Here is a 23,936-nt window from a genome sequence, read left to right as displayed (position 1 = left end):
CGGCAATATACAGCACAGTACACAGCAGTAGGACACAGGTGGCAATGCACAGCAGTAGGACACAGGTGGCAATAGGCAGCACGGCAGTAGGACACAGGCGTCAATACACAGCACAGCAGTAGGGCACAGGCTGCAATACACAGCACAGTACACAGCAGTAGGACACAGGCAGAAATACACAGCACAGCAGTAGGACACAGGTGGCAATACACAGCACAGTACACAGCAATAGGACACAGGCGGCAATAGGCAGCACAGCAGTAGGACACAGGCGTCAATACACAGCACAGCAGTAGGACAAAGGCGGCAAAGCACAGCACAGCAGTAGGACACAGGCAGCAATACACAGCACAGCACGGCAGTAGGACAGAGGCGGCAATGCACAGCACGGCATTAGGACACAGGCGGCAATACACAGCACAGTACACAGCAGAAAGACCTAGGCGACAATGCACAGCACACAGCAGTAGGACACAGGCGGCAATACACAGCCCAGCAATAGGGCACAGATGGCAATACACATCACAGCACACAGCAGTAGGACACAGGCGGCAATACACAGTACAGCAGTAGGACACAGGCGGCAATACACAGCACAGCACACAGCTGTAGGACACAGGCGGCGATACACAGCACAGCAGTAGGACACAGGCGGCAATATACAGCACAGTACACAGCAGTAGGACACAGGTGGCAATGCACAGCAGTAGGACACAGGTGGCAATAGGCAGCACGGCAGTAGGACACAGGCGTCAATACACAGCATAGCAGTAAGGCACAGGCTGCAATACACAGCACAGTACACAGCAGTAGGACACGGGCGGCAATACACAGCACAGCAGTAGGACACAGGTGGCAATACACAGCACAGCACACAGCAATAGACACAGGCGGCAATAGGCAGCACAGCAGTAGGACACAGGCGGCAAAGCACAGCACGGCAGTAGGACACAGGCGGCAATACACAGCACAACAAAGCAGTAGCATACAGGCAGTCACACGGAGCTTCGGCCATCTGCATTGTAGCTGTTTTGATGATACAAGCTATGCTGTGGCTTTGCGCTTGTTAGGTGTGGTTGGTTGTTCTTTTTGGTTTTCTGTTCCAGTTATTTACTGCAGCATCTAGATATTCTGTTGTAGAAAATAGGATTTCAAAGCCGCCTGGTAACAAAATGTCATGAAAACCATGTTTCCCTTCATACTTTGCGATAGAGCTAATGATAATGAAATACTACACCAGCAAAGAATCCCATTCATTTTAAAGAATCACATTTCACAATAATCTTCTGTCATGTATATGTATGAAGTGACACTATTTCTAGTGATCATGTGACTTGTGTTCTGTATATTTCACTGTTTTGCCATCTGCAGGCTCCATCTCTAATTAATTTACATTTGTCTCTGAGCTATTGGGTAGAGACTGGCTGCCATGATATTTCCTATCCTGCCTGAGCAGTGTGGCTGTGAGTCCAGCTCTGGGGTCAGATCAAACTCTAGAAAGTTTAACATTGATTTGGTCTTAAATTAGCTTAGAAGACCATTCAATAGAGGAGAGATAAGTGTTGCCAACCTGAGCTGTAGGAGGAGCTCACTGTCAGACTCTGTTATCTCGTTCTGCAGTCTATGTATAGTGGTACATTGGAGCTGTAGAAACCAAAATGTCAAAAATTCGTATTGACATCTTAATGTAATAATGCTTTTTAACCAAGTGTTTAAAAAATGTCCATAAAAAAGATAGGTGACGGGGAATGTAACCATTTCATTGTCCGCGATGAGACTGGGACAGTTTTGTTTCAGACATCGAGTCGGTTTTGCTATTTTTATGAATTCTTGAATTATTCGCCTGTTGAGAATTTATCAGGTGACACACTTGTGTCTGAGTAGTCGCCTTACTTTTCCATTTAAGTCCATGTTTCATTGTGAAGTAATGGCATGACTGTGCAAGGGAAAGCACCCGTGAGTCATTATATTCATTGTATCATCACACAAAGTAGATCTAATCTGAATGGTGCAGTGGGAGGGAGTTTATACTTTAAAAGGACGCTGTCCGAAACGTCTGTGCCCCAAAACCATTTATATGTCTATATTTAAAAAAAGTAATCAGGTTCCCCCTAGGCGATTTTCCAGCAGTGAGATGTCGCATTTTGAAGGTCTTGATACATGTCTGTAAGTACACTGGGGAGTGAGGATGCACTTACAGCTCCTCAGCCTCGCTCTGTGTTTCCAGCCTAGCGCCACTCTCCCGTGATTTCCTCTGATGTCCGCAGACGCACCAAGGGTTAAACCCGAAGGCACCAGCTCTCCAGACTCTACAGCCTTCCCCTTGGTGGTCTCAATGCTGCCCCCATGATGGAGATGTGCTGGTAGACTTGGTGCACGCCTGGTACATCAATGCCCCGATCCATAGGACAGAAATGGAAAGTCTGTTCTTGTCTTGTAGTGGAGCGGCCAGTAATACCGTCGCTGTGTAACCAGCAGTATATTGATGACATAGGATATTGATCACATTGACATTTTTCTCACTCGCAGACGCTTTACTTCCAGTAACACCACTTACCTTTTATTGCTTCCTGTATATTCATTTTTTATTGCTTCTTGTACAAGAATGTTGTTTTTTGTGTTTATCCTCTAGAAGTTACATTTGCTCATTAGCCTTGTGGTTATCGACAGGCGAGGGGGACTGAACGGGACTTATGCCTCCAAATCGTCTTTAGAGAGTAGTTTTACCCAAAAAGTCAGGTCACGCTCTCTTTAACTTTGTCATTGCCATTTGCAGTGTTAGTGTGTACTAATACTGAAAATAAAATCAGCCAAGTTATGCAGCAATGTTGGAGGGGGACATGTTCAGCCATAGCTAGGATATTCTTAACCCAGAAATAAGGTGAAAGTGGCATAGTGGTGCGCTCCCAGGCATATTTTTCAGAAAAAAAGTTTAAGGGGAGTCTGTCAGTAGGATCACCCCTCCTAAGCCATCTACAGTGGGGCAAAAAAGTATTTAGTCAGTCAGCAATAGTGCAAGTTCCACCACTTAAAAAGATGAGAGGCGTCTGTAATTTACATCATAGGTAGACCTCAACTATGGGAGACAAACTGAGAAAAAAAAATCCAGAAAATCACATTGTCTGTTTTTTTATTATTTTATTTGCATATTATGGTGGAAAATAAGTATTTGGTCAGAAACAAAATTTCATCTCAATACTTTGTAATATATCCTTTATTGGCAATGACAGAGGTCAAACGTTTTCTGTAAGTCTTCACAAGGTTACCACACACTGTTGATGGTATGTTGGCCCATTCCTCCATGCAGATCTCCTCTAGAGCAGTGATGTTTTTGGCTTTTCGCTTGGCAACACGGACTTTCAACTCCCTCCAAAGGTTTTCTATAGGGTTGAGATCTGGAGATTGGCTAGGCCACTCCAGGACCTTGAAATGCTTCTTACGAAGCCACTCCTTCGTTGCCCTGGCGGTGTGCTTTGGATCATTGTCATGTTGAAAGACCCAGCCACGTTTCATCTTCAATGCCCTTGCTGATGGAAGGAGGTTTGCACTCAAAATCTCACGATACATAGCCCCATTCATTCTTTCATGTACCCGGATCAGTCGTCCTGGCCCCTTTGCAGAGAAACAGCCCCAAAGCATGATGTTTCCACCACCATGCTTTACAGTAGGTATGGTGTTTGATGGATGCAACTCAGTATTCTTTTTCCTCCAAACGCGATAAGTTGTGTTTCTACCAAACAGTTCCAGTTTGGTTTCATCAGACCATAGGACATTCTCCCAAAACTCCTCTGGATCATCCAAATGCTCTCTAGCAAACTTCAGACGGGCCTGGACATGTACTGGCTTAAGCAGTGGGACACGTCTGGCACTGCAGGATCTGAGTCCATGGTGGCGTAGTGTGTTACTTATGGTAGGCCTTGTTACATTGGTCCCAGCTCTCTGCAGTTCATTCACTAGGTCCCCCCGCGTGGTTCTGGGATTTTTGCTCACCGTTCTTGTGATCATTCTGACCCCACGGGGTGGGATTTTGCGTGGAGCCCCAGATCGAGGGAGATTATCAGTGGTCTTGTATGTCTTCCATTTTCTAATTATTGCTCCCACTGTTGATTTCTTCACTCCAAGCTGGTTGGCTATTGCAGATTCAGTCTTCCCAGCCTGGTGCAGGGCTACAATTTTGTTTCTGGTGTCCTTTGACAGCTCTTTGGTCTTCACCATAGTGGAGTTTGGAGTCAGACTGTTTGAGGGTGTGCACAGGTGTCTTTTTATACTGATAACAAGTTTAAACAGGTGCCATTACTACAGGTAATGAGGGGAGGAAAGAGGAGACTCTTAAAGAAGAAGTTACAGGTCTGTGAGAGCCAGAAATCTTGATTGTTTGTTTCTGACCAAATACTTATTTTCCACCATAATATGCAAATAAAATGATAAAAAAACAGACAATGTGATTTTCTGGATTTTTTTTGCTCAGTTTGTCTCCCATAGTTGAGGTCTACCTATGATGTAAATTACAGACGCCTCTCATCTTTTTAAGTGGTGGAACTTGCACTATTGCTGACTGACTAAATACTTTTTTGCCCCACTGTATATGGGCATGTAGATCATAGGAAGCTGAATAAAATGACACCTTGATATCTGTGATGCTCCAGAGTTACATACATTTTTCTTTATATGTAAATGAGCTGTTAAGATTCTCCCTGAGAATCTGCCTCTAGGGATTCATTTAAATGAAAGGAGCGTTACCAGTGTGAGACATGTAACGACTGAGAGTCTGCTCTCCTGATCTACATGTGTCACACTGGTAATGTCTCCTTTCATTTACAATAAGCTCTAGAGGCAGAGTCTCAGGGAGATCTATGGGCCGGACATAGATCTCCAACAGCTCATTTAGATATCAACAAAAATGTGGATTACTCTGATGCAAGAGATCAGATCATATAGATAAAGGTATCATTTTATCCAGCTTCCTATGACCTACATGTCCATATAGATGGCTCAGGAGGCAAATCCTACTGACAGATTCCTTTTATAGCTAAGGACTGAGATATTGAGCATTTATTCTTAGAATAGATATTAATATAAGATGGGTTGGGGTCTAACTCCCAGCACCAGCTTTGATCAGTTAATAGGCCCTGTAGCCACCAGAAGAATAGAGTGTCGCACGCTGTAGTGGCCAGTGCCGAGTAACGGCCGATCAGCTTCTATTGCAGTGAATGAGAGCTGGGCTGCAGTACCTGATAACAGCCACCACACAGAGTATGGCGCTGTGCTGTCCCACTCTACACTGTGACCTGCGATCAGTGGCGGTGCTAAGTGATGGAGCGCACCTATTAATAATGATGACCTATCTAAAGGATAGGTCTCCATATAAAAGTTTTAACCAAATGTATTACTGCAATGTGATGTGTAGTGTGTTTAGTGGTGTGCTATTATATGTAGAGTAGTGTGCTGCCCAACACTGAATAGTTAACAGAGAGACATGGTTAATGTTTGGGCCTAGCCCTGAGTGGCAGGGGCTAAATTGAAGGGACCGAGGCAGTTTCCTGTCAGGAGCCAGATAGGGCTCTGCCTGCAGTAGAAGCAGACCTACGGTCTGACCATGGAGCAGAGCTGTATGTTATGAGTGTCCGTGAAGTGAGAGGAGACCGAGGCAACGGATAGCATGAGCCAGTAGAGATGAGGAAAATGGATGGTTGGAATGAGTGATTCTCCGGAGACTGCATCTGGGGCAGGAGGACTAGTGGGACTGTCCCGAGTTCGTAAGCTAAAGAGGTAAAGGGGCAAATCAGATCAGGGAACGCGAGACCAAGAGAGGTCGTTCATCATGCGGTCTGCACGAGCATAGTGCCCCCATGACTAAAGTGTGCCAGGGCGAAAAACATGAGTATCTTGCCCATGGCTAATGCTCAGCGCCACGTTATAGCTGTATAAACTTTGCTTCTAACCACTGATAAGGCCAGAAAGGTTTATACATCAGACTCCCATCTCCCGTCTTATCTTCACTCGCTCAGTTACTGATGATCGAGAAGTTCTGATACTAAACTGTTTTCTTTGGCTCAGGCCTTGTTTGTTCATGTGGTTGGTTGGGTAATGGTGAGCTGTGACGTTCCTGCTCAGTGGTGGCAGTGTCTTCAGGCTGCACAAGGCCAAAGAAGGATTCTGGCGCCACACAGTGTTTGCTTTGTGGTACTGCAACATACATTTTGTTTTCTTTATAAATGCCTTTTTCGTTTCTATACCCCATAATTAATACACAGCAACTTTATCACTTGCTACATAGTGCAGTGTAAATCCTATAGAGGGCACAGTATGTGTGCATATGATTGCAACAAGCAGATCTTGCTATTTTTTTAATAACATTGTACATTGTCTGCAGGTTTTGGATGGGGATCTCTACGAGCGTTTACGAGATTATCTGTCACTTATCAATAAGACTGAGCTCAGTACCTGCCGATCCACTCAAGAACGACTCCGCGAGACCCTGGAGATGTCTCTTCAGGTAACCGTTTTCACTCTGTTGTTCTCATGGACTAAAAAATATAGTACAAAATATGTATTTAAAAGTTTGAATCGTACTTCTTTTTCACCTTAAAAAATGTAAAAAATAATAATAAAAAAAAAAATATATATATATATATATATATATATATATATATATATATATATATACATATACAGTGCCTACAAGTAGTATTCAACCCCCTGCAGATTTAGCAGGTTTCCACATTTGGAATTAACTTGGCATTGTGACATTTGGACTGTAGATCAGCCTGGAAGTGTGAAATGCACTGCAGCAAAAAAGAATGTTATTTCTTTGTTTATTTTTTTTTAAAATTGGGAAAAGTTTTTTCAGAGGGTCATTTATTATTCAACCCCTCAACCCCCCAGAATTCTGTTTGGTTCCCCTAAAGTATTAAGAAGTAGTTCAGGCACAAAGAACAATGAGCTTCACATGTTTGGATTAATTATCTCTTTTTCCAGCCTTTTCTGACTTTTTAAGACCCTCCCCTAAACTTGTGAACAGCACTCTTACATGGTCAACATGGGGAAGACAAAAGAGCATTCCAAGGCCATCAGAGACAAGATCGTGGAGGGTCACAAGGCTGGCAAGGGGTACAAAACCCTTTCCAAGGAGTTGGGCCTACTTGTCTCCACTGTTGGGAGCATCATCCGGAAGTGGAATGCTTATGGAACTACTGTTAGCCTTCCACGGCCTGGACAGCCTTTGAAAGTTTCCTCCCGTGTCGAGGCCAGGCTTGTCCGAAGAGTCAAGGCTAACCCAAGGACAACAAGGAAGGAGCTCCGGGAAGATCTCATGGCAGTGGGGACATTGGTTTCAGTCAATACCATAAGTAACGTACTCCACCGCAATGGTCTCCGTTCCAGACGAGCCCGTAAGGTACCTTTACTTTCAAAGCGTCATGTCAAGGCTCGTCTACAGTTTGCTCATGATCACTTGGAGGACTCAGACTGACTGGTTCAAGGTTCTCTGGTCTGATGAGACCAAGATCGAGATCTTTGGTGCCAACCACACACGTGACGTTTGGAGACTGGATGGCACTGCATACGACCCCAAGAATACCATCCCTACAGTCAAGCATGGTGGTGGCAGCATCATGCTGTGGGGCTGTTTCACAGCCAAGGGGCCTGGCCATCTGGTCCGCATCCATGGGAAGATGGATAGCACAGCCTACCTGGAGATTTTGGCCAAGAACCTACGCTCCTCCATCAAGGATCTTAAGATGGGTCGTCATTTCATCTTCCAACAAGACAACGACCCAAAGCACACAGCCAAGAAAACCAAGGCCTGGTTCAAGAGGCAAAAAATCAAGGTGTTGCAGTGGCCTAGTCAGTCTCCTGACCTTAACCCAATTGAAAACTTGTGGAAGGAGCTCAAGTTTAAAGTCCACATGAGACACCCAAAGAACCTAGATAACTTGGAGAAGATCTGCATGGAAGAGTGGGCCAAGATAACTCCAGAGACCTGTGCCGGCCTGATCAGGTCTTATAAAAGACGATTATTAGCTGTAATTGCAAACAAAGGTTATTCCACAAAATTTTAAACTTAGGGGTTGAATAATAATTGACCCACACTTTTATGTTTAAAATTTATAAAAATTTAACTGAGCAACAAAACTTTTTGGTTTGTAAGATTTATGTATCTGTTAATAAATCCTGCTCTTGTTTGAAGTTTGAAGGCTCTAACTTATTTGCATCTTATTAAACCTGCTAAATCTGCAGGGGGTTGAATACTACTTGTAGGCACTGTATATATATATATATATATATATATATATATATATATATATATATATATATTATACAGTCATATGAAAAAGTTTGGGCACCCCTATTAATCTTAAGCTTAATGTTTTATAAAAATGTTTTGTTTTTTTTGCAGCTATTTCAGTTTCATATATCTAATAACTGTTGGACACAGTAATGTTTCTGCCTTGAAATGAGGTTTATTGTACTAACAGAAAATGTGCAATCTGCATTCAAACAAAATTTGACAGGTGCATAAGTATGGGCACCCTTATCATTTTCTTGTTTTAAATACTCCTACCTACTTTTTACTGACTTACTAAAGCACTTTTTTTGGTTTTGTAACCTCATTGAGCTTTGAACTTCATAGCCAGGTGTATGCAATCATGAGAAAAGCTACTTAAAGTGGCCACTTGCAAGTTGTTCTCCTGTTTGAATCTCCTCTGAAGAGTGGCATCATGGGCTCCTCAAAACAACTGTCAAATGATCTGAAAACAAAGATTATTCAACATAGTTGTTCAGGGGAAGGATACAAAAAGCTGTCTCAGAGATTTAACCTGTCAATTTCCACTGTGAGGAACATAGTAAGGAAATGGAAGAACACAGGTACAGTTCTTGTTAAGGCCAGAAGTGGCAGGCCAAGAAAAACATCAGAAAGGCAGAGAAGAAGAATGGTGAGATCAGTCAAGGACAATCCTCAGGCCACCTCCAGAGAGCTGCAGCATCAACTTGCTGCAGATGGTGTCACTGTGCATTGGTCTGTTGTTGTTGGTATGTTGGCCCATTCCTCCATGCAGATCTCCTCTAGAGCAGTGATGTTTTTGGCTTTTCGCTTGGCAACACGGACTTTCAACTCCCTCCAAAGGTTTTCTATAGGGTTGAGATCTGGAGACTGGCTAGGCCACTCCAGGACCTTGAAATGCTTCTTACGAAGCCACTCCTTCGTTGCCCTGGCGGTGTGCTTTGGATCATTGTCATGTTGAAAGACCCAGCCACGTTTCATCTTCAGTGCCCTTGCTGATGGAAGGAGGTTTGCACTCAAAATCTCACGATACATGGCCCCATTCATTCTTTCATGTACCCGGATCAGTCGTCCTGGCCCCTTTGCAGAGAAACAGCCCCAAAGCATGATGTTTCCACCACCATGCTTTACAGTAGGTGTATGATGCAACTCAGTATTCTTTTTCCTCCAAACACGACAAGTTGTGTTTCTACCAAACAGTTCCAGTTTGGTTTCATCAGACCACAGGACATTCTCCCAAAACTCCTCTGGATCATCCAAATGCTCTCTAGCAAACTTCAGACGGGCCCGGACATGTACTGGCTTAAGCAGTGGGACACGTCTGGCACTGCAGGATCTGAGTCCATGGTGGCGTAGTGTGTTACTTATGGTAGGCCTTGTTACATTGGTCCCAGCTCTCTGCAGTTCATTCACTAGGTCCCCCCGCGTGGTTCTTGGATTTTTGCTCACCGTTCCTGTGATCATTCTGACCCCACGGGGTGGGATTTTGCGTGGAGCCCCAGATCGAGGGAGATTATCAGTGGTCTTGAATGTCTTCCATTTTCTAATTATTGCTCCCACTGTTGATTTCTTCACTCCAAGCTGGTTGGCTATTGCAGATTCAGTCTTCCCAGCCTGGTGCAGGGCTACAATTTTGTTTCTGGTGTCCTTTGACAGCTCTTTGGTCTTCACCATAGTGGAGTTTGGAGTCAGACTGTTTGAGGGTGTGCACAGGTGTCTTTTTATACTGATAACAAGTTTAAACAGGTGCCATTACTACAGGTAATGAGTGGAGGAAAGAGGAGACTCTTAAAGAAGAAGTTACAGGTCTGTGAGAGCCAGAAATCTTGATTGTTTGTTTCTGACCAAATACTTATTTTCCACCATAATATGCAAATAAAATGATAAAAAAACAGACGATGTGATTTTCTGGATTTTTTTTTCTCAGTTTGTCTCCCATAGTTGAGGTCTACCTATGATGTAAATTACAGACGCCTCTCATCTTTTTAAGTGGTGGAACTTGCACTATTGCTGGCTGACTAAATACTTTCTTGCCTCACTGTGTATATATATATATATATATATATAATATTCTTCCGTGTGCCAGAAGAGACACTCACATTTACGTTTATGAGGTCTGACCAACCGGTGGATTCCATGCTGAGCCACGGTTTAACATCTACATTTTATGGATACATTGCAATTATTTAATATGGGAAACTAAATGGTCCTGTAAAAGGTTAATAGCTGCTGCTGTAAGGAGAACCAAAAAAAAAGATTACACATGGATGACAAATGAGAAAAAAAAAATATCTCAAGTTTTCTGGATGAAACTCCGATTTATATTTGTACAGTCTTGTGACTTTCACCTACGAGGTATCTTGGATCATTTATTCAGACACCTGGCAAACCGCTCTAGTAAAAATGTTAAGAGACATTTTTCATATATTTTAAAGGGAATCTTTCAGCAGGTTTTTACAAAGTACACTGAGAGCACTATGATGTAGGGATTGGTACCCTGATTCCTGTGATGTGTCACTTACTGTACTGTGTGTTGCTTTTTCAATAAAATCAGTGTTTTATCAGCAGGAGATTATGATTAGAGGACTAGGTGTCTTGTGCCATGTAGTACTCCTGCTCTGTGTATCCCTGACTCTTATTGACAGCTTTCTGTCAGTGTACAGTGTACATAGAACGCAGCCAATCAGTGGTGTGGGTGGGGTTATACAGAGCTCAACATTTGAGCACCACTAGACCTTCAACAGAGAAACCTGCCAATCAGTGGTGTGGGCGGGGTTATTCAGAGCTCTGCATTTGAGCACCACTAGACCTGCAACAGATAAATCGGTGATTGAATCAAAATGAAAGCATGCAGCCCATTAAGTAATACATCACTCCAATCAGGCTTTCAGCCACCACATCGTGCTGCTCTCAGATTATATAGTAAAAACCTGCTGACTGATTCACTTTAAAACATTGTCTAACAAAATCCTTCTACTTGTGTAGAGAACAGGTTGTGGGTCCCAATAATTTGACACTTTTTCTATTAAGGCTTTTACATGTCACAAGTTGCTATACAGGTTTACCAGAGATATGGTAACGAGCAATTATATTTTAATGGGAATGATACACTGCTGTAATTGTTGACTTCCTGCTATAAAATTAATATTTAGCTTACTGTCCATAGATCACATGTGCATTGGGCTGGTAATAAATTGTTAGCTGCAATAATATATTAGTGTAATAATATACAGGGACCTGCATAAAGAGCAATCCCCTAGTATAGCACTTGTAAGCATGTATGTGATAATTCCAATGTAATGTAGCTGAGACTGAGTTAATGATGGCTGGCAGCTCCTAATAGGCTTCCATGCACATATTTTGTATTTTGCAATAGCCACTTTGTTTAGCAGGTCCCTGGGGAACGATGGGCTTCTCTCTTTAACCCCTGTACAGGGATCTGTGGTTACACAGGGTAAGCTTGGTTATGTTCACTGAGTGGACGCTGGCCAGTGTAGCGGGTTGGCAGAGAAGGGTCAGAAAACAAGTCAGAATCATCAGGTAAAAGCAAAGGTCAGAACAATCCACAGTCAGCAACTGAATAACACACAGTATCATAGCTGCAGAGGTATAAGGACAGAACCAGGGTCAGGTATCAAGTATAACTGGTCACTAGAGGCAGGGAGTTAGCAGTCTATATAATGTCTGCCGTGCCCAAAGCTCACAGAAATGAGGGAATCTGTCAGTAGGATCGACCCTCCTAAGTCGTCTATTTGGGCATGTAGGTCATAGGAAGCTGAATAAAATGACACCTTGATATATCTGATCTGAGGTTTTATTCCAGAGATATTCACATTTATCTTAATATGTAAATGAGCTGTTAGGATCTATGGGCCGGACATAGATCTCCCTGAGAATCCACTTTCTAGGACCTTCATGGCCATATAGAAAGCTGAATTCGGATGTAGCATATTTCACTGGAATATTCCCTTCTAGTGAGCAGTTCTGGGAATAGTATATTATAAATTCGCTGTTAGCTGAACATTTATTACACAAGGTTAGGCTTTCTCCAGATTTTACTCATCTTCTGCAGACCAGCCTGTGTATGTTTGTCTTCTCTCTGTCCCTCAGGTCTCCCGGCAGCAGAACCTACAGCTATTTTTGAAAGACACCAATGTTTTTTCCCCGACGCCGATTCAGCAATTCCAGCCGTCAGGAGCGGACAAGGTGCGAGATTGTATTGATTCCTGTTCAGATTGTGAAAGGATAAACCTCAAACTAGTGACATGTAAATAAAGGTGCTTTAACGCTGAGTAAATCCTTACCTTTCTTGTAGAAATCGGTTTTGCCGTTTTAGAGAAATCCATAGTTGAAAATGTATGCTAGTGAGCTGCAAGTGCAGTGGGCGGTCAGTCAGAGACAGGAGGCCGGCAGTGGGCGGGGACTATGGAGAGGGGCAGGAGAGCTGCAAGTGCAGTGGGCGGTCAGTCAGAGACAGGAGGCAGGCAGTGGGCGGGGACTATGGAGAGGGGCAGGAGAGCTGCAAGTGCAGTGGGCGGTCAGTCAGAGACAGGAGGCAGGCAGTGGGCGGGGACTATGGGGAGGGGCAGGAGAGCTGCAAGTGCAGTGGGCGGTCAGTCAGACAGGAGGCAGGCAGTGGGCGGGGACTATGGAGAGGGGCAGGAGAGCTGCAAGTGCAGTGGGCGGTCAGTCAGAGACAGGAGGCAGGCAGTGGGCGGGGACTATGGAGAGGGGCAGGAGAGCTGCAAGTGCAGTGGGCGGTCAGTCAGAGACAGGAGGCAGGCAGTGGGCGGGGACTATGGGGAGGGGCAGGAGAGATGCAAGTGCAGTGGGCGGTCAGTCAGAGACAGGAGGCAGGCAGTGGGCGGGGACTATGGAGAGGGGCAGGAGAGCTGCAAGTGCAGAGCCCGCCCACTGCACTTGTGACTCATTAGCATACAATTAAAACTATGGATTTCTCTATAACAGCTAAACCGATTTCTACAAGAAAGGTAAGGATTTACTCCGCATTAAAGCACCTTTACATACATGTCATTAGTTTGGGGTATAACATCCTCATGACAAGTTCTTTTTAAGTGTTCTTTCCTTATTACTATTCCTCATATTTTCATTCCCGTTCCTTGCGCTCTGTTGCTGATTCTATTAGTAATAACTGACTAATTCCAGCGTGGTTCTGTAATAGGATGTCACCGGTGTATGTTCTGTAATAGGATGTCACCGGTGTAACAAGTGCATGCATGAGATTTCTTCTCTCCTAAATATTCCATGATCAGTTGTGAGTGTGTTAGTGAAAATTAGAAGAGTTTAGGAGCCACAGCGACTTGGTCACAGAGTACAGATGAGCAGAGTACATGAGTTCCCATCACTCTGCTGATTCCATAACGGCAGAGTCCACATCTTCAATGACTGGGCATCAGGACCTTCATGGTATGGGATTGCAATGCCAAGCAGCTGCATGCAAGCCTTACATCACTAAGCACAATGCCACGCATCACATGGGAGTGGTGTAAAGCATCAAAAACTGAACCCCTGAGCAGAGGAAGTTTGTTCTGTAGAGTGATGTTTCTCTGTCTGACAGTCTGGGTATGGTGAATGCCAAGAGAACTTTACCTGTCCTACTGCATTGTGCCTACTTTAAAGTTTTGGTGGAGGAGGGATAATACAATTGGGTTGTTTTTCAGGGTTTGGACTCAAGCCCTTAGTTCCATTGATGGGAAACCTTAATATTTCAGCAAATCAAGATATTTTGGACAATTTCCACTTTGTTGGAACAGTTTGAGGAAGGTCGTTTTCAATATCCATATGATCCTACAGCACAAAGCAAGGTCCATAAAGTCATGGTTGGGGGAGTTTGGTTTGGAAGAACATGACCAGCTTGCTCAGAGCCTTGACCTTAACCCCATCCAATACCTTAGAAATTAACGACAATAGAGATTGCAAGACCGGCAGTCTCCTCCAACATCCCTGGTTGACCTCACAAATGGTCTCCTGGATGAACGGGCAAAAATTCTCATAGACCCCATCAAAATCTTGTAGAAACCCTTCCCAGAAGAAGGCTTGTTATAGCTGGAAAGGGGGAACAGCTCCATATTAATGCCTACGGATTTGTCATGCGAGGTCAGAAGAGCTCCTGTAGGTGTATTGTGGAGGTGTCCTAATCCTTTTGTACATAGTGTATGTGTGATGGAATGACTTTATCCACAGTGGAGAAGTCCCACACGGACTAACCCTCAGAACGTGTGCTGCCCCTGTGTGTCACAGACATCGAATAAAGTTTATACAAGTTAATTGGGCATTTTGTGTTGTTACCCCCTTCCCCAGTAAGCTGTAAATGGAAGAAAAACATGAGGGCCGATAGCATCAAGCAGAAGTGACTCTTTTTAATTTATGGTTTCCAGAAGCTATTTTAAAACTTTAGATAAATTGGAAAATGTGCCCAATTTTTTTTAAAATGAAAATTCTCTATTCTCCATGAGTCATCATTAGTGACACATCATCATGCAGGAGAATAATCACTAATCCTGAGATCTCACTTCTCATCGTGGTCCACAGCCTGTGCAGTACACTTGTAACTTGCCTTCAGATATCAGACCTAAGGAAATAGTCATCTGCTCCTCAATGTATAAAGTCGGTTTACTGAATGTATAAAGCGATGGAAAATCATCTCCGATCACCAAGGAAAAGTTCTAAATGAAATATTCTTGGCAACCTTTTGTTTCTATTTTGAATGTTTTTTTTTTCACAGATACTAAAGTTAGTGACCCTTATAAAAGCGCCCGACGAAATGAACGTCTTGGATAAGGAGGCACGTAGGTGGACGAGCAGATCTGCCAGAGATTATAAACTGAAGACTCATGGAGAAAGGGTGAGTAGGAATGTGCTGGAGATTACTGCTGTCTTGGGACATTGTGTCCTCCCTTTTCTGACATCTTTGCACTTGTTTAATAAAGGGTTTGTCATGGTGAATATTGGACATGTGATGCTCCTTACTAATAAGTACCTTTAGTCAGTATCTGTCAGCAGGATGTCTGTTGGCCCCTAAAACTATTCGTATACTATTTAGATAAGCCCAGCAATACTTTTACGTGGCCATGTCCATTCCTCCATTACTGAGAAATTAGTGTTTGGATTGATATGAAGATCCCTTTGTAGCATCTAATGACCTTTTGCACAAGCTCCTTAGATGCATCTATGCAAAATATAGGGTCTGAGCCAGTTTATTGCTTCACATGCTTTTTTTTAATTATTTCTTCAAGGAACAAGGAGTATATATCTAGAATATTCCCAGTGATCAGTGTGAAAAGGAAAATATTTCTAATATTCATCATCTGAAAAGAAAAAAAAACAAATACCCCATTTAAACTTTCCCTTTAAAGGAGTGGTATGAGAACACTTTTTTAGGTTGAGGATGTCAAATGATGAACCTTATAATATAAAACAATGGATGTCTTTTGAATAGGGTACTTTTTGTACATGGTGTGCCCACAGTAGAGGATCTAGTGCTACATCTATGCTACAATATTGATAATAGTGAATGTGCTTGGATAAGGTGCAGAAGGCAGTCAGATTACAGAATGTAATGGGCCTCCCTAAAAAGATGTGTTTTAAAGGCACAATACAAATGTGGGTGGTGGTATTTAATCTGATTGCCCTGGGGTAGCGCATTCCAGAGAACTGGTGCAGCATGAGAGAAGTCTTGATGGTGCAAGTGGGAGCTTCCCATTATGGAAAAATCTTTGTAAGAATATAGGAGATATAGGAGGGTGCAGCATTGTGGAGAGCTTTGTGGATGAGAATGCAAAGTTTAAATGTACTCAACTAGTAAAGGCAATGCTCAGAAGTTTCACTGACTACTGACCAAATCACCTTCCGCCGCAGAGTATCAGGAGCACTGCAGTCCGCCCTGTGTCCATAATGTTGTAGAAGTATTCACACCTGCGCTCTGACTTTCAGTAGGACAATGATGTAACGAAAGAGTGGATATGGCAGATGTTATAGGGGTCCAGCGCCTGGAGAGCCCACCGCTGTGAAATGAGGAGACAGAAAACGTTGCCATAAGCAACCAGCTGCATTCTACTGTGTGCAGCAATGAGTAATGGAAATCCTCAGCAAAGTGGAGCTTAGGTAGATTGTGGGAATTACTATTTATGCAATTATCTAATATGAATAGTGTATGGCTTTTAAAGGGGAAAGTTGCCTTTTGTCTTGTTAATTCCTTACTCTTGTCGGTTTAGGCTCTTGATGCTGTTTCAGGACAGGCATTGATTTCATGCGGTTTCTCTTGACCGCCCATTACCATGTCTGGGGTTTTTTGACCTTGCATTGAAAGTTTCTCCAGATCAGATATCCAAGGGCGCAGGAAAGCAGCCCCAGTTGGACTGAACAGATGCCAACTTTGCTGTTACGTCCTCTAAATATATGTGCCTATTGCAGAGCACATAAATATTTTAGTTGAGGCACAAAAACCGATCCCAGCATGTGCGCACAATGGGAGATTTCGGTGTCCAGGAGAAACGTAAAACAAAACCCTCCACGAAGAAGAAAAGTGATTGTGGATAAAGCAGATCTGCTTATACGACTGCGACCTTCATTCTTATGAAGGGCAAATGTCTGCCGTGCCCGCTGTGTAGCCCACATTCCTTCTATCCCATCATACTGTGGCAAGTTAGTTTTATTCTTGACCAAGGCAACAATGACTGAACATTTCTGTACAATCTCTGAATTGCTCTCGTTCCAGCAATAGATAAATGACAAGACTGTAAACCTGCGCTGCTGCCTTTATCTGCACTTACTCACATTATCCATTATAGATTCCTGTTACAGTATGTCAGTAATGTGTATATATTCCATGCAGCACCCGGGACTCTGTCACGTCTGTCACATGTGCTCAGTGTGAACATGCTTTCATCTGTGAAGAGCACAGTGGCGAATTAGCCAATGCTGGTGTTCTGTGGCAAATGCCAAGTGTCCTGCACCGTGTTGGGCATTAACTGAGAGATTGGGTATTAGTTCAGGGCAGGGAAACCATTAGACAGGTACAATGCATGCTGGAGAGTGAGAGTTAAGTTCCAGCACCTATAATGCTGGCAGAGTGATGATGAAAAGGATCTCTGGCAAGCTAAAGAGCATGGAAATCAAGACATTTAATGTTCGTATTGGTTATGTATAGCAATATTAACTTGTTATGGGAGAGAATGGCAGCAAGACCATGCTTTTTTTTTTACAGATTTTCTGTGAAAGGACAAGACGCTGTATGAAATTAGAAAAAAAATCTACTTCTCTTTTTTAGTCTAGATTGTTATTTAAACAGTTCCTATGTCTATTATTGCAGTTAAAGCTAAGTAAATATCAGCCCATGAGTTGAGAAGGCAAAGCTGTAGAGTAGTTATAAAGAGCGCCTCTAGAGGACCGGTCGTGTATTGCATTATATTGACAACTCATGGAAGTAAATGAGCTCTGTGTAATGTCTAATCTCCCCTGTGGTGGCGCTACTACTGCTGACAGGTTTACCCACAAATCACCAGGGGTCCCAGCAGGGCCAGCGAACACGTTTTTTGTTGAGGCTGCGACATTCTAAATTACAGGACCATCATAAAAATTATTATAAAACTACTTGTAAACCTACAGAACCTTTCGGGAACACGGTCCAAAAGAAAATGTTATCACAAAATCTTCTAATATTCTAGGTCCTTCAACGATTGGAAGACAGACGAAAGAACACCTCTGAAGAAGAGGTCCTCAGCATAGTCCAGAAAATGGAGGAAGTAAAAGAAAGCATACGAAAAGCTGAGGTATGGGAAGATTACAAGACGTTTGTGTCCATTGGCTTTAAGATGACACCACTCCATTAGTCCATTCTGCAATGTTGACCTAGAAGGAGGCAAGTCCTCCTTGATGCATTTTCAATCATTTTAGGGAAAAAATCCTTCCTGACTCCGTTTAATGAATTCACCATAGTCTCACTGCTCTTACGGTAAAGACTCCCTTTGATGTTGGTGTGGAAACGTTCTTTGCTCTGGACTTAGAGGAGGTCCTCACCATGTTATAGTCTTGGGTATATGTGAAATAACTGTATACAAGAGATACATGCAAATAGGCTCTTCAGAGAGATGGGGACTGACCTCTAGGGCCACCTGTTTGAGGTAGCCTATCCTAAACAGTCAATATCGACCCTTTAATAAGCCTGGCCACATGACCTGGGATAAGGAGTAACTCTAGTTTGGCTGGGTGAAAGGAAAGAACATTTCTCATTGTGGAGAGTAGTGCCAAGTCATCGTAAGGAGACTTATAGGCCATGCAATGCTCACCTGGATATTTTAATATGAAAATTGCTTCTTCAATAGTTTGCACTATAGTTCCAGTCCTCTTCCTCTCTAGAAAAAGCTGTTTGCATATTTAATCTGTAGAATAGTGTGAAAAAAATATGTTCACAGAGTAGCAGTGTATGGCCTATAAGTCTCCTTATGCCGACTTGGTATCCTGCACAAGGAGAAACTTTACCACTTAGATCTTTTATATATTTATACATCTTCAAGTTACATGGTCAATTTGCAGTCCAAATTTCTTAGATGGCCTAAAGAACTATACATAATGCCAACTAAAGGAATAGCACAGAACTGAGCCAAGCGTCTGAATGGAGAGAGTCCGCATTGATCCTATGAATGGCAGTAAACTAGCAAAAAGTGTTTCTAGAGCCTTAAATGGCATCATTCAGCAGGATTTCACCACCCCTAAACTATATACACATGTACTACTTTCAAAGACAAGTCCATCAATATCTTTACATCCATTCCTTCACTACTGAGAAATCAGTGTTTGAATTGTTATGGAAAAGAGGCTGAAGAACTGTGGTAGATCTGAAGCCTGTGTCACTCCAGCTCTATTCCCACCCCAATGCCACCGCCTCCTGCTTGACTGAAGCCTCTATGTGTGACGGCAAAGGAGCAGTCAGTCAATCAAGAGGAGACAGTGCTGGGTGGGGAATAGAGCTGGAGTGACAGAGGCTTCAGATCTACAGATGAACTTCTAGCATGAACCTTGACATTTTATTTTTTAGTAAAGTACAGAATTTTACGATTTATTCTTTGCTAATGTTTTACTAATTCCGGTGTATCTGCACTTTCTATTCAGATTATTATTTTTTATGTGTTTTAGGTCAGCAAGGTAAAAGCTGATGCTCGAGTGGAACTGCTCCGTCAGGTTGGAGTGGATGTAGACACATGGCTGTCTGGTGCCATGACACAAGCTAATGAAGAACTAGAACAAGAGAGACGTCTGAGTGAGGCCCGGATGTCTAATGGAGAAGTGTCTCCTTCTGTAAGTTTTCCAAATTATATATTAAGTTCAGCCAACAATTCTGAAAAACACGATCGAATTGCTGAAATATGAACTTTTTGTTTTACTATGTTACTTGTGTAACTTTTCCATATTGGAAGTACGTATGGAGACAAACTGTGTTTGGAGACTTGTTGGCAATGCTCCTTGGGTGAAACCGTAGGCAGATTTGCTATATCTCCAGTAGGGGGCACAAGTGAGATACTTTATCCAGTAGTACATTTTGCTGGCGCTCTGTTGCAGTTTTCTGTTTTAGACGTCCCATTGGTACATTGTCCTGACCATCCCACAGTCACTGCATGCCTAGTAGAGCGTGCCCAGTCCTTAGTGTTGCCATCCGTACGTTTTGTGCTGATTTTCATATTGTGCAATACAAGATGCAGCCCAGGTACAAGAGCTGTTTCTAAAATGAAAAAACAAACAAAACAAACCTCTATTTACTCGGACTCCCATGACAGCACGACGAGAGAGGGGATCCGCCCATTAGGAACAGGAAACCTACAGATACAAAAGGGCGGCACCTCTCCCCTGCATCAGTTGGTTTCCTGTTCCTAAAGGGACGGGTGCCTACAGATTAGCTAAAGGAGCCCAGGCCGGCCGGACCGAATCTGGTAGCGGGGGGGTCTCCTACCTCGGCCGGTGCGGAGAACCCTGGAGACGCCACGGTGGTCCTGGCTGGACTGCACGCGGTGGCGTTCGCAGCAGGGAGCAGAGTCCGGAGGATTTCCTGCCTCCATCAGCGTCGGCGCCGGTAAGTATACCCATTGGTGGTGCAGCGGTGCGGTGAATGTGGGGTGCCGGCGTCAGGGCTGCCTGGGTGAACTCCCGGAGCGCTGCGGTCCGTTCCCGGCGTCCTGCACCGCTCTCAGCGTGTGCTGGAGCGTTTCCGGGTGCAGTGACGTGAGGGGGCGGAGTTAGCAGCCGCTTCCGGGTCGCCGGGTGTCTGCGCATGCGCAGTCGATCCAAGATGGCGGCGCCCATAGCATCCTGATGCCGGTTTTCTCCCACATGGTTCCTGCCTCCCTGCGGTATCCTGAGCCAATGGGGCAGCGTCTGACCTATCTGCTGACCGGATCCAAGGGGGATTTAAGCAGGTGACAACTACAGAGCCCTGCTTTTGGTCGCAAATCATCATGGAGAGTGGTGGTGAGCAGCAGCAGCAGCAGCTGGATGAGGTGCGTCAGAAGCCCAAAGACAGAAGCGACCAGTCCAGTCGAAGAAGCTCGTCCGCAAAAGGATCCAGAGCTTCGGCTAGGAAAGAACCCCCTCGTATTCCGGTATTTACTTTGGCGCACGGGTAAGTGATCTACGTGAAAGTTCACTCTGTGACGCAGGCCCCCTATACTTTATCATTCTAGGGGAAGAAAAGCACGGACAAGTCAAGGCATAAGGAATGTGCCCTCTGTGGGGTCCCCTTACCTGATTCTTGCCCCAAAAAATTATGTGCCCCCTGTATACAACAGACGGTGAGGTCTACAGGAGTGGTTGGGTGGAAGTGACATTAGGTCAGATAGTAGTTATCACCTATATTGTCCTCCCCTAGGTAGCGGAAGAATCTGTGAGTGCGGCTAACCTGAAAGAAATGATCCGTTTGGAAGTAAGGGAATCCTTACGGTCCCTGTCTCAAGCGGGAGGTTCCAAACATAGGACCCCCCTGGACTCTAATTCTTCGGAGGAAGAAAGAGAAGAGGGTTCCTATCACTCAAGTCCTTCCTCCTCTTCATCAGATGAGGAGTCTGGACGATTCTGTCTACCCCTGGATAGAATTGACAAAGTCGTCAAGTCTGTTAGAGGCACAATGGGGATAGAAGAGCCCAAACCGCAGCCCTCAAAGCAGGATATGATGTTCAGCGGATTGGATCGTAAGAAACATAGATCTTTCCCGGTGAACGAAAAAATCCAAGACCTGATTCTCCGAGAATGGAAGAAACCCGAGAAAAAGGGTTCCTTACCGCCAGCGTTGAAACGCAGGTACCCTTTCGACGATCCGGTTGTGGAAACATGGGATAAAGCCCCTAAGCTGGATGCGGCGGTGGCAAAAGCGTCGAAGAAGGCCTCATTGCCGTTTGAGGATATGGGGACCCTCAAAGACCCCCTTGACAGAAAGGCAGATGCTTTTCTTAAAGGAACCTGGGAGACGGCGGCAGGATCTCTAAGACCAGCAGTTGCCGCGACTTGTACAGCCAGATCTTTAACCCCTTCATGACCCAGCCTATTTTGGCCTTAATGACCTTGCCGTTTTTTGCAATTCTGACCAGTGTCCCTTTATGAGGTAATAACTCGGGAACGCTTCAACGGATCCTAGCGATTCTGAGATTGTTTTTTCGTGACATATTGGGCTTCATGTTAGTGGTAAATTTAGGTCGATAATTTCTGCGTTTATTTGTGAAAAAAATGGAAATCTGGCGAAAATTTTGAAAATTTTGCAATTTTCACATTTTGAATTTTTATTCTGTTAAACCAGAGAGTTATGTGACACAAAATAGTTAATAAATAACATTTACCACATGTTTACTTTACATCAGCACAATTTTGGAAACAACATTTTTTTTTGCTAGGAAGTTATAAGGGTTAAAATTTGACCAGTGATTTCTCATTTTTACAACAAAATTTACAAAACCATTTTTTTTAGGGACCACCTCACATTTGAAGTCAATTTGAGGGTTCTATATGGCTGAAAATACCCAAAAGTGACACCATTCTAAAAACTGCACCCCTCAAGGTGCTCAAAACCACATTCAAGAAGTTTATTAACCCTTCAGGTGTTTCACAGCAGCAGAAGCAACATGGAAGGAAAAAATGAACATTTAACTTTTTAGTCACAAAAATGATCTTTTAGCAACAATTTTTTTATTTTCCCAAGGGTAAAAGGAGAAACTGGATGATGGACGTTATTGTACAATTTGTCCTGAGTACGCTGATACCTCATATGTGGGGGTAAACCACTGTTTGGGCGCACGGCAGAACTCGGAAGGGAAGGAGCGCCATTTGACTTTTTGAATGAAAAATTGGCTCCAATCTTTAGCGGACACCATGTCGCGTTTGGAGAGCCCCCGTGTGCCTAAACATTGGAGCTCCACCACAAGTGACCCCATTTTGGAAACTAGACCCCCCAAGGAACTTATGTAGATGCATAGTGAGCACTTTAAACCCCCAGGTGCTTCACAAATTGATCCGTAAAAATGAAAAAGTACTTTTTTTTCACAAAAAAAATATTTTAGCCTCAATTTTTTAATTTTCACATGGGCAACAGGATAAAATGGATCCTAAAATTTGTTGGTCAATTTCTCCTGAGTACACTGATACCTCACATGTGGGGGTAAACCACTGTTTGGGCACATGGTAAGTCTCGGAAGGGAAGGAGCGCCATTTGACTTTTTGAATGAAAAATTATCTCCATCGTTAGCGGACACCATGTCGCGTTTGGAGAGCCCCTGTGTGACTAAACATTGGAGCTTCCCCACAAGTGACCCCATTTTGGAAAGGAGACCCCCCAAGGAACTTATCTAGATGCATAGTGAGCACTTTAAACCCTCAGGTGCTTCACAAATTGATCCGTAAAAATGAAAAAGTACTTTTTTTTCACAAAAAAATTCTTTTAGCCTCAATTTTTTAATTTTCACATGGGCAACAGGATAAAATGGATCCTAAAATTTGTTGGACAATTTCTCCTGAGTACACCGATACCTCATATGTTGGGGTAAACCACTGTTTGGGCGCATGGCAAGGCTCGGAAGGGAAGGCGCGCCATTTGACTTTTTGAATGGAAAAGTAGCTCCAATCGTTAGCGGACACCATGTCGCGTTTGGAGAGCCCCTGTGTGCCTAAACATTGGAGCTCCCCCACAAGTGACCCCATTTTGGAAACTAGACCCCCCAAGGAACTTATCTAGATGCATAGTGAGCACTTTAAACCAACAAGTGCTTCACAGAAGTTTATAACGCAGAGCCGTGAAAATAAAAAATAATTTTTCTTTCCTCAAAAATGATTTTAGCCCAGAATTTTTTATTTTCCCAAGGGTAACAGGAGAAATTGGACCCCAAATGTTGTTGTCCAGTTTGTCCTGAGTACGATGATACCCCATATGTGGGGGTAAACCACTGTTTGGGTGCATGGCAGGGCTTGGAAGGGAAGGCACGCCATTTGGCTTTTTGAATGGAAAATTAGCTCCAATCATTAGCGGACACCATGTCGCGTTTGGAGAGCCCCTGTGTGCCTAAACATTGGAGCTTCCCCATAAGTGACCCCATTTTGGAAACTAGACCTCCCAAGGAACTAATCTAGATGTGTGGTGAGCACTTTGAACCCCCAAGTGCTT

At 43.7% G+C, this 23,936-nt stretch overlaps 1 protein-coding gene across 3 annotated transcripts in view; it reads left to right on the top strand.

Moving 5' to 3' along the window:
- FCHSD1 (FCH and double SH3 domains 1) overlaps positions 1-23,936 on the top strand; it is a 135,344-nt gene that overhangs the window by 70,296 nt on the left and 41,112 nt on the right. For all 3 annotated transcript variants that reach the window (XM_077266269.1, XM_077266270.1, XM_077266271.1), the window contains 5 exons: positions 6,374-6,496; positions 12,395-12,490; positions 15,030-15,149; positions 17,971-18,075; positions 19,439-19,600. In XM_077266269.1, the coding sequence (XP_077122384.1) occupies positions 6,374-6,496; positions 12,395-12,490; positions 15,030-15,149; positions 17,971-18,075; positions 19,439-19,600 (606 nt within the window). The remainder of the gene's footprint in view (positions 1-6,373; positions 6,497-12,394; positions 12,491-15,029; positions 15,150-17,970; positions 18,076-19,438; positions 19,601-23,936) is intronic.

The sequence above is a fragment of the Ranitomeya variabilis genome, chromosome 5, assembly GCF_051348905.1.
Source record: "Ranitomeya variabilis isolate aRanVar5 chromosome 5, aRanVar5.hap1, whole genome shotgun sequence".
NCBI lineage: Eukaryota > Metazoa > Chordata > Amphibia > Anura > Dendrobatidae > Ranitomeya > Ranitomeya variabilis.
This window is presented reverse-complemented; position numbering and strand designations above follow the sequence as displayed.